At 34.1% G+C, this 11923-nt stretch overlaps 1 protein-coding gene across 13 annotated transcripts in view; it reads left to right on the top strand.

Moving 5' to 3' along the window:
• Window positions 3382-11923, top strand: part of LOC109711322 (pentatricopeptide repeat-containing protein At5g48910) — an 18485-nt gene continuing 9943 nt past the window's right edge. For 12 of the 13 annotated variants that reach the window (XM_020234302.1, XM_020234299.1, XM_020234301.1 and 9 more), the window contains exon 1: window positions 3382-3675. Coding sequence is in view for 1 of the 13 variants with exons in the window: in XM_020234313.1 (XP_020089902.1) it covers window positions 6207-8114 (1908 nt within the window). In the remaining 12 variants the exon portion in view is untranslated. Of the gene's footprint in view, window positions 3676-6198; window positions 8520-11923 lie in introns of those variants that run through there. The other variant, XM_020234313.1, reaches the window with a different exon arrangement.

Genomic DNA, 11923 nt, shown 5'->3' with positions numbered 1-11923 from the left:
TAGTTTTTAATTGGATTAATTGTATTTAATAAGAAACAATAAAAATATTAAAGTTGATGAACGTATCATTTAATTTTGAAAATATTAACAATTTATTAGACTAAAAATACTTAATTCTAAACAGTGAAAAAAAAATTCAAAAAGTAGAAAACATAACAAATGACTATTTTAAAATTAACTATAAATTAAAGTAGCCTAAAAGCAAAATTCCTAAAATAAACCCATCCCGCCCTTGTAGCCCCCACCTCTTCCACGCCGTTCCATCTCCAAAACCTTCTACCTAGGGTTTTTTTTTTTTTTTAACTTTCTTTTACTTCTCTTGATCTCTCTCATTTATTAAAGGAAAAATAATAATCCTTTGCCCTCTTTGTTCTTCCATTTGTAGGATACAAGAAGAGGTTTTTTTCTCCATTATCTTATCTTCCACCAACAAGGAGCCCAACAATCACGATTCCATCAAGAAAAAGGTAAAGTTAATTTAGATTCTCTTGATAAAAATGTTTATTTTATTTTTTTTACCAAGAAAAAAGTGGATTAATTTGGATTTTTTTAAAAAATTCTTTTCTTATTTTAAAAATTGATACTTAAGAATAGATTTAAATATTGATGAGTTGTGTGATGATGTGAGAGAATAGAAGATATTGTGAATAGAAGATATATAATAGTTATTCTATCACTAAAGACAAAAAAATAGATGGAGACCACATATATGGATCTATTTATACAAGAGAGAATAGAAGTGTTCTCTTATCATCTATAATCTTTTATCATTATTTTGAAATATAGTGGTAAAAAAATGATTCTTTAACTTAAGATAGGAGTATTTTGGAAAAATCATTTTGTAGAATACTGCATTTTCAAAAACAAAATCATATATATGTAGAAGTCTCTATATTAACTTTTAGTGTAAAATTTAATAAAATGAAGTTAAGATTTAGATTCCGTCGAAATCTTATGTCGATCTTCGTGTGGAAATATATGATGTACTGTATAGTTTAAGCTTTATTTTTTTGAATGATATTTTCATAACTTCTAATTTTTTTCACATATTTTACTCAGTTATATATATTTCTTTGTTAATATTTTTATTTGCTGTCACTTGATGGTAGTGATTTTTTTGGTAAATAGTTATATATTTCGTTATTTATTTCTCTTGTTGATAATTTAGGTATCTTATCATTTTCTTTTTAATATTGTCTTTTGTGTTGAAACAAATTCAATTTTATTTTATAATTTGGACGTATTACAGGAATATTGACATGGATAGGACTTGCATTGTGCATGAATGTGCGAATGGATTATACCGGAGCAAGTCAAGTGCAAAAAATTTTTTAGAGGAATTTTACATAATGGTTGAAAAATAGTACTAAACATGTATTAGAATGATTACTGAAGATTTGTATATTTTAACTCTTTAAGAAAGATATATCATTGGTTATGTTTTATTTTTTTGAATTTTCGTAGACATTTTGAATTGAAAATATATTTTGATTTGTTTATTAATTTATATATGATGTTCGGTGATAGTTTGAATAATAAAATAGAAAAAAATTTCATTAAAATAGCATATGAATATTGCTATTTGATTGATCGACGAAATTACGACAAAACTGTTCATTACTAATGTATAATTGGATTGGATGTATATTTGACAGATGAACTTGCGACCATATTATTGGTCGCAAAATAATAAATTGAATTAATTAACCCGTCACTAAATTTGCGACAAATTATTCCCGTCGTTATACTATCTTAAAAATATATTAAAATTATTTAAAATAATGACTTTTAGCGACGAATAGGATTTGTTGCAATTAGATTATATTTAGCAACGAAAATATAATATTCAGATGTATATTTAACAACAAATTAGCGGGCAAGTAGTGACTAGTTATTTTGTCACTATTAGTATATTTACAGCGACAAATCTTTTATTGTCACTAAATGTAGCTGACAACAGCGACAAATACTTTACTTCGTCGCTAAAACGTTTTAGCGACGGGGCTGTGGCGACAAAGCAGGGACGAAGGTTTTTTTGTCGTTAAATAGCAATAGCGACGAATTTCTATCCTATTGCAACAAATATTGTGGGTCGCTAAAGATATAAATTTTTGTAGTCCTCCTGCCCCGACTAACAAAATCTCCCGCCTCGAATCCGGGATGGGTTAAAAAATACATCCCATAATCCGCCACGCCTTGTAACCCGCCTTCCGCCGGCGCCCCGAATCCGCCCCGCCAACTAATATTTTTTATAAAATTATAATATTATTAATATTTTATAAAATAGAAATTAATAATTTTTAATAATATTATATATATAATTTAACAATATCAATTATAAAAATTAAAAATATCAATTACAATTCAAAACAAAATTCAAAAATTTCAAATGCATTATAAATGATAGTACTAATATATTTGCATTTTGAATTTTTTTATAAATATATTATTTTTTAAGAATATTTTTTAAAATATAAATAATTTTCGAGACGGATTGGGGGCAGGTCAAAATTTCTCCCGTTTCCTGCCCCGAATCCGTCTCGGATCGTAAAATTTACCCCGTTTTCTGCCCCGAATCCGTTTATTTTCTTCTATTTACTGCCCCGTCGGGGCGGATCGGGGCGGGAGCTCCACCAACCCGGATCCGTTTGCATCCTTAGTTATCGGAGAGTGCAAAACACTGCTCTCTCACACTCCTCCCTCACATCATCTCTTGTCTCTATTTCTCTCTCTCATCTGTGCTCTCATCGGCCATTCTTTCGTGAGGAAGACGACGGGGACGAGGAGGAGGTGGTGCCGTGGTGGTGATATCTAGGGTTTCCTCTTCCTCAAGGGCGCTCTTTACTCATTTTGTCCGGATCTGAACTCTTAAGTTCTCGTCCCGACCCCTCGCCCCGACGCGCAGTCGTATAGAAATCCTATATCCCACTCGACTCCTCGATCACCACCGGCCATCGCTCTCTCACCCTCTTTCTCCATCCCCTCGTTTGGTTCGGGTCCGAACCGCGTTGGACCCACTCACGAAGGAGGGCGACAAGCATGCGGAGGAGGTGTGACCATATCTAGGGTTAGCTCACCTTTTGACCGCCAAAGCTCCAGTTGGATCCACTGATTCAGTTATTTTTCTTACGGTATCGTCTTTTCCTATTGAGTTATTTGAGTAATAAGTTATAAATAAAAATTTTTAATGTGCCACTTTTAATCACCGTTAGTTAATTGGTGAATAATTTGCTAATTATTCGTGAATTTTTGAAGAAACAAATAAAGCAGTCCTTATGAGTATTTTTCTCAAAACTTTAGGAAAAAATCATGTTTTTTTGGTAAAAAATAATTTTACGAATAATTAGCAAGCCACTCAATAATTCGCCCAAAAAAAAATAAGGGGGTTTCATCGCGACTTTCGTTAGTCTGTGTCTCTGTAAGGTTTTGCCCTAACTTCTCACCCCTGCGGCCCTGCCACCGACCCCGGCCCCGGCCCCGGCCCCCATCCCTTCCTCTGCCCCTCTTCCCTTCCGGCCGCTCGCCGAACGCCATCGGAAGCTCCCGCGGGGCCACATCGAAGATCGGGTTCTTCACTCTTCACAACCCTCCTCGTCGCCTCTTCCTCTTTCGCTTCCGCTTCCGCTTCCGCTCTCCAACGATGGATCAGTAATCGGGCGGTTCTTTACAAACCAGGTACGAATCGTCTGAACTTTTATGCTTTAGTTTCTCTCTCTCTCTCTCTTTCCTTTATTTCATCTTCTCTTTCTGTGCTATTTGTATAGTTAATTAGTTTCGTATTTGTTTGTATAGTTAATTAGTTCGTATTCAAACTTTATGTATGCTTATATGTGGAATTGTGAACTTTATATATCTTTTATTTGTTTACTGTTTAGACTTTAGATATGCTAGTATGCAGCTATGCACTATGCAAAGTGCAAGTTTTATCTGGTATTTAGTTTCCAACTATGCTTGTATGTGAACCTTCTACGTTTTATATCTAAATATGAACTATCTTAATCTCTTATTTGCTTAATTATTTATTTATTTTGCGGCATGATATAGTTTGCTATTTTTTTTACTTAATTAGCTTAATTTTGTAGCTCTTTATTTTTATATTCTTAAGAATTATGAGTATTTATGCTAATAGCATAAATCTTGAGAGAAAAAGAAACTTAATTTAATAGCCGAATTTTTGATCCCTAATTTTTAATTGGTGAACGTATAATATCCGTATAAATCACGTATCCGAATAATTGACGAATCCGTTTTTTAGCCTATTTTTCAACGAATTTAAAAATTAGAAGATGAATTTTATCCGAATTATACCCGTACCGAATTTTTGCCGAATCCGAATTAACTAACTATGCTTTTAATAGTAGTTGCACTGCATAATTGCTGATCAAATATAAGAACGACAGTAGATTCATTCTACATTCAGAAACCCATTTAACTGTTCTAAAGCTTATTTCGTGATTCAGTAGTGGGAATATATAATTTGTTGTATGACACATTTCGCTTCTGTTTCATATTGTGCTTGCAGGTTTCTAGATATGTAAAAAAATCTATGAGATTTGTTGCTGTTAGAAGCAGAGTTATGCAGAAAAATACTATAGTAACTTGTTTGTATTCAAGAAAAATACTATATTAACTTTTGATCACAATCTAGAAAATTTGGAAACCAAATAAAATGAAAGCAATGAACTCTTCATTTGGAAAAAGTGCTGTTAAAAGGTTTCAGAAACAATTTCTACTTGCTTTCTACTTGCAAAAGGAGTGGGCACAAAGGTATATCCATTCCAAGATGATGAAATGGTTAACAATGACTACTTAATGTTAGAAAAGAAGAGGTATAGAAAATGGTAACTTCTATTTATTTATGACTTTAGTAATAGTGATTTATGTGTTTTCTTTGGTTATATTCTAATAAATCATATTCAGAATAATAGATATTTTATTCTCCATCTTTATAAAAAATTGCTATGTCTTAATGTTAACAATTTAGATTTTGGGTGGACTTGCATTTGTACTTAGTTATCTACTTATTGAGTTATGAGACATGGACTATATTTTGAATGTTTTGTTATTAAAAACAATGTTTGAGGATTGTCACTTATGAACAATGTTTGAGGATTGTCACTTATGAATTCCCTTATTTATAGTATTGAATTCTATGTTGACTTTGTAGGATCATACGCTTTGGATGTTATTTTATTTTCTTTCTTATGTTCTAATTATTATAATTTGTGTTAGAATAAGGTACTCGTTGTCTTGGACTCAATAGGAAAAGTGAAAGCTAAGTTCTAACTTGCTCATTCTTCTATCTTATTTTACTTTTACGAAAAGTGGAACATACTCTTTTGCTGTTAATTCAGATGTTTTATAGGGTTTGAAACAAAGATTCATTCAGCCTCATACGGTATTTAGGGCCTATGTGGCCCTGCTGAATGATTTAATGTTGTAGGATTGTAGTTTGAGATTATTTGAAACTTCTAGAAAATGAATTTCGTAATTTTTCGAAATCATTATAAAGTTCATCAATCGGGTATAAAATGAACGGTCAAAATCGAACGACGTCTTAAAAATGGATGATCGGATCCTTCAATTTAAGATCGGAGTTATTGATCTTTATTTAGGTAGTGAATAGAATTTCTATCAAAAATTCAACCTATTCCGATTCTTTTTCACCGTTAAACTAGCAAATATCTCATACCGGCCTTTAAAAATTGTCAATTTTGTGAGCTTTTTATCGTAAGGTAAATGATATCGAAAAATTATAAAATTTGATTTCTAGAAGTTTTAAATGCTCTAGATAATGTTTAACGGTATGGATTGTCGATTCGAAAGCTCTATCATCGAAAACAACTTATGAGTACGAAGGCGATCATACTCATAAGAGTATAGTAGCCGGACTCTATATATATATATATATATATATATATATATGTATATCTTTTCAATAATTTTTTTTGTAGCAGAAGAAACAAGAAATCGTAGCTTTAATTTGTGGATCTTAGGATCTCATTTTTGACTTTCACTATAGCAAAAGCACCGGACTTTTTAGTTTTCGAAATGCTCTACTAGAGATGACTATTGCTAGAACATTAGTAAAAACTAGGCTAAAGAGGCATTTTTAAAGGTATAAATATTGGCAATACATCTGTATATACTATATAGACACACCCTAATAATTGGTCCATGATTTCTATTTATTTTCAGGTGCCATCATGGTTTTAACTTCAAATCCTTTAGTTTGTCTCAGCTCCTCACAATCTTTTCCCTTTCCTTCGCCTTCTCCTCACTCCATTTTCCCCTATCTCAAGACCACTGAAACTTTAAGAGATCTCAAACCACTCCATGCATTAGCAATCAAAACATCTCAAATCAAAGACCCTTTAGTCGCAGCTGAGGTTTTACGGTGTGTTGCCCTCTCATCCGACCGAAATCTTCACTATGCTCGCTTAGTGTTTGGGGAAATGTTGCAACCAAATTGCTTCTCTTGGAACACCATCATTCGGGCATTGTCGGAGAGTGAAGGCGACGCTTTGGAAGCCATAATCCTTTTCCTTAAGATGTTGCATAGTGATAACGCCCAACCTAACCAGTACACATTTCCATCGGTGTTGAAGGCATGTGCTCGAATCGAGGCAATTGATATAGGAAAGCAGATCCATAACCAAACCATCAAATTTGGTTTGTTCTCTGATGGGTTTGTTTTAACCAACTTGGTGAGGTTGTATACTTTATGCGGTTTCATGGAAGATGCTATAAGATTGGTCAAGACTAGTTCCTTATCACCAACAAGCGAAGCAAATGTAGTCTTGCATAACATTTTGATTGATGGATACTTTAGGCTTGGAATGGTTCATCATGCCAACCGAATATTCAATCAGATGCCTAAGAAAAGTATGATATCTTGGAATGAGATGATAGCTCGGTTTGCACAGATTGGTTGCTTCAGAGAAGCTGTGGAGGTTTTCCGAGCCATGCAATTAGAGGGTGTTAAACCCAATTATGTTAGTTTGGTCAGTGTTCTCCCTGCAATCTCACGACTTGGGGCACTTGAATTGGGCAAGTGGGTACATTTGTATATAAATAAGAATGGGATTTTGGTGGATGATGTTTTAGGTTCAACATTAGTTGACATGTATTCTAAATGTGGCAATATTGATAAGGCTATTCAGGTCTTTGAAGGGTTACCAAAGAAAAACTCAACTACTTGGAGCGCCTTGATTTCTGGGCTAGCTATGCATGGTCGCGCTAGGGTTGCACTTAACCACTTCGCGATGATGGAAAAAGCCAAAGTAATTCCCAGTGACGTAGTATTTATTGGCATTCTAAATGCATGTAGCCATGCTGGATTGGTGGAAGATGGTCGGTTATTCTTTGATCGTATGGTGAATGGATATAAAATTAGGCCGAGGATTGAACACTATACTTGCATGGTTGATATGCTGGGCCGAGCAGGTCTACTTAATGAGGCCGAAGAGTCCATATTGAACATGCCCATAAAGCCCGATGAGGCGATTTATAAGTCCTTGCTCGCGGCTTGTAGAATCCATGGAAATGTTGATATAGCAAAGCGCATGGCTGACCGACTTTTGGAGTTAGTCCCTAGAGATGAAGGATGTTATGTGCTTTTATCGAATATTTATGCCTCTTTAGGTAATTGGGGTGCCATGGCAGAGGTGAGACTAAAGATGAAGGAACAAGACATTAAGAAAGATCCAGGATGCAGTTGGATCACAATCGATGGAAATATACATGAGTTTATTGTGGAAGATAATGCCCACCCAAGAAAAACAGAAATCTATGAGATGCTTGAGGAAATAGCCAATAAATTAAAGATAGCAGGGTATGTGTCGGATACTACACAAGTGTTGCTTAATATAGATGAAGAAGAGAAGGAGAAGATGATTTATTACCATAGTGAGAAAATTGCTATTGCGTTTGGCTTAATCAGCACTAGAGAGGGCATGACATTGCAGGTGGTTAAGAACCTGCGAGTATGCGGGGATTGTCACTCATCCATAAAACTAATTTCGAAGATGTACAATCGACGGATAGTGTTGAGGGATAGGAATCGGTTCCACCACTTTGAAAATGGAGTTTGCTCTTGCAACGACTATTGGTGATAGTAAGTTATAAGGCATGATATTTTTGCTTATGTCTTTTGATGTAACAAGCTTAGATTAATTCATAAGGACAAGGAAGAGTGCTATAGTGAAGAGAGAATTACGGTGAGTTGAGGAGGTGGGTGGATATTGAGTGGGGAAAGAGAGTAAAAAATATATTAGGTAGAGTGTTACTTGAATGTTGACGTGTGCTCACTATTGTTTGGTGAAACTTTATCATTCAACTGCTCTTTCAATTCCTTAAAAAAATTGCTCGTTTTATGTGTGTCACTTCACAAGCTAACTCTTCTTGGTGCAATGTATGTAGTATAAATTGCCGACCTCTAGATGGACTTGCATGAGATGTATCTTTATTTGTTGTTTCACAAAGTCGGTTACGAAAATGCTCCCATGGACAAAAGGAAATCTTTGATTCTTTTTTCCAATTCTTTTTTCCATTGACACTCGACGCTCTGAGCATGAGTGCAAATTAAGGGTGGGAATTCAAGTTCATTGTCATGTTTGTGTTCAACAAATGTGTTACTTTGGTCAATATAAGATTCTTCCTAAATTTTTATTACTTCATGTTGATTATTTAAACCAAATAATTCAATAATTGTGCCATCTTGTGTTGTTTTCAGTTTTGATGAGTTTTATGTCATATTGATGTTGAATTTTTTTGTATTTTTGGGTTGGCTGTGATTGTGATTAACACCTTTATGTAAATAACGTGAAACACAAGCTTTGCTAAGGTAAACCTAATTTTATCTTGTTTAATCAATGACCTGAATTTGAGCAACTCATTTAATAACAAGTCTAAGTATTTTTTCTTTTGAAATAGGGTTATTATGTTTTTCTATTGGATAAAATGTGTGAATAGCTATGATGCACGGATACGGATACGGGGATATGGATACGACACGATACAGACACGGCGATACGGCATTGTCCCAAACATCTAAGATACGATACGTCGGGAGTATTTAAATAAAATATTATTTTAATATATATAAATAAATTTATGTTGATAATATGTCATGATATATTGAAAATATAAAAAATAAACAAATGAGTAAAAGCAAAACAAATATAGTATTTCCATTCAGTCATTCACCAGACCACATCCAAAACAACAAAAAGAAAAGGAGAGGGTTTTTATTAAAAGACTTAATTTTGGTTCAGTTTCATTCTCATTGGAATCATCAATAAATACCACTCTCCAAATCTGGCTCATCAAGTGAAAGAGTTGCAATTTCAAGAAGACCAATACTATCAAATGTGTCGAAAGAATCTCCTCCAGCATCCCACGTCTTGGTCTCTCTTTTTATATATTTTGGAGCCCTCCTTGATAAAAGGCGAAGATTAGTATGTATATATACTAAACCTTTGGCTCGTCGTGACGTAATTTTATTCCTCTTCATGGAATGAATGAATGAGTAGGTACTCCAATTCCGCTCGCAACATGAAAAGGAGCAAGGTTGGCCAAGTAACTTTAGGGCCAAATTTTGGAGCATAGATGCTGCCGCACCATGAATGACCCACCACTTCTTTGGGTCAAGAACTCCCCTATCTTCAATAAAGTCGTGCTCATCAAATCCCTTTTCGGCAGTAGAAAAATTTCCAAATTCCTTATTTACAACTCTTCTTTCTTCATTATTTGGAAAAAATCTTTTTAAGCACTTGTTTCTCATCTTTGATATCTCCAAATCCTTATACGGAGGAACTCGATTTGGATTCTCATTAATCTACGATGAGCTATAGTATCTAATGAATACAAGAAAAATAAAAATTAGAATATGATAGTTGTATTACAAAATACAAATGAACAAAAATATACATGAGGTTTAGGGGGAAAAAATTACCTAAGGTTCAAAGAATATGCCAAGCAATGAAGTGGAGTATTGCTTTTAGCCCATCAGTCAATCAAAATTTTGTGCAAAACAGAATAAAATGACGATTCCTCGTTTTCTTTCTTTCCTTCATGCCTATATGTAGCAACTTTCACCTTTTCTATCATAGAGTCCCAAGTTTCATATATCAAATGTAAGCAAGGCTTGTTGGTATTGGCAATCCGAAACATCTCATATATGGGTTCGGTAAAAGAAAGAATATAGTTAATTTGATCTCACCACAAGTCATTGAGAATTCTCTCTTTTACAAATTGTGCTTTTCCAACGTCATCCTCCCTATAGCTAGCCCATTTGTTACTAATGACCATATTTTGGAGACCCCATTTGATTTGCTTGAATCGTCTTAGCATGACAATTACCGAAGCGAATCGAGTCTCGGCCACCGAAGCATTTTCAAGTTGACAAACTCATTAAAGATTGCCAACCTCATGGAATGATTCAAGATAAAATTCTTGATGCATGCTACATCCTCCGCTATGATAGTAATCCAACTACATTCATCAAAAGTAATTTCATTGGCCTCGGTATTCTTAGCCTCACAAATATTTTTTAATGCGAGGTTCAATGTGTGCACAACACAAAGAGTCCAAAATATTGAAGGAAATTGCGCTTCAATCAACATTCCCGCAGCTTTGCATACGGGAGCATTATCCGTTATCACTTGGACCATATTTTGGGTTTTAACCTCTTCAACAACTTTCGAAATCATGTTAGCAATAAAATATTTATCCTTATATTCTCCTTTGCAATTGATCGCTTTTAGGAACATTGGTCCACTCTCTGTTACGGCCAAAAAGTTGATCAAAGGCCTTCTTTGTGTATCGGTCCATCCATCACATACATTGCTTAAACCCTTCTCCCTCCAAGTGCTTTTTATAGGCTCCAATAATCTCTCAATATTTGTTCTTTCTTGTTGAAGAAGACTAGTTCTTAACATATTATAAATTTATAATTGGGAGGTATATAACATGAAATATTATGATTAGCCCCAAAAGTATAGGAGCTAACATAATTAGGATCTCACAATGTAGCTGGTTTCGAACCGCCACGTTGAAAGACTTCTCTAGAGCTGTTTCATGTGTTGATGTTGCCTTTTTTTTCTTGGCCCGAAAAATTGCACCCCCATACTCTCTATACTTATGTCAGAAGAATTGGTAATAGTTTTTGGCAAAGGAACTTGTTTAGGGATAGACTTTCTTAACCTTAACTCTACCTCTTCAACAAGTCTTTTCATCTCCGCAATATTATCACTAGTAACCTCAGAACAACCTGATTCCTTCTTCTAAAATTCTCAACAAATGGGCTTTAACCCTATAATGTGATCCATTATAAACTTGTTTGCAAAAATTGCATTCGAACCTCATGTTTCCTCCATCATCCCCTAACTTTTCCATCTTTTTTACATACTTCCATAATGGAGTATTATCATTAATACTACTTGAACTACCACTAGCACTATCTCTTGTACCACTACCACCGCTACCGCTACCGCTACCGCTACCGCTACCGCTACCGCTACCATCGGTAGAAGCTTGACTTTCACTATTCATTTCCTATGCATGTCAAGATAAATAAATAGATGCAATTAATATAACATTATTGATAACAACATAAAGCACAAACAGTCAAATACAATTTCAATATAGAAAAATACAAGCAATTACATATGTGATGTGAGATCCTCGGCCATTATTTAATTGCCACAAGACCTCTCTAGATTGATTAAATGACATTATTCCTAAAATAATTAATCATTCAATCATCTTTTGCCTAGTAAATAGTATAACTATATAAGGTTCTAGTATGTAAAATATAAATCTTTAAGACATTTTTCTAGCATTTAAAAAAACAGTGGGAAATACTATTATGTTATTTTGTATAATCTTTGTAGGTTAGTAATATTATTGGCCAATTATAAAA

This window comes from Ananas comosus, linkage group 6 (genome assembly GCF_001540865.1).
Source record: "Ananas comosus cultivar F153 linkage group 6, ASM154086v1, whole genome shotgun sequence".
In the NCBI taxonomy this organism is placed as follows: Eukaryota; Viridiplantae; Streptophyta; class Magnoliopsida; order Poales; family Bromeliaceae; genus Ananas; species Ananas comosus.
Note: the sequence above shows the minus strand (reverse complement) of the source record. Positions and strands in the feature narration are given on the sequence as shown.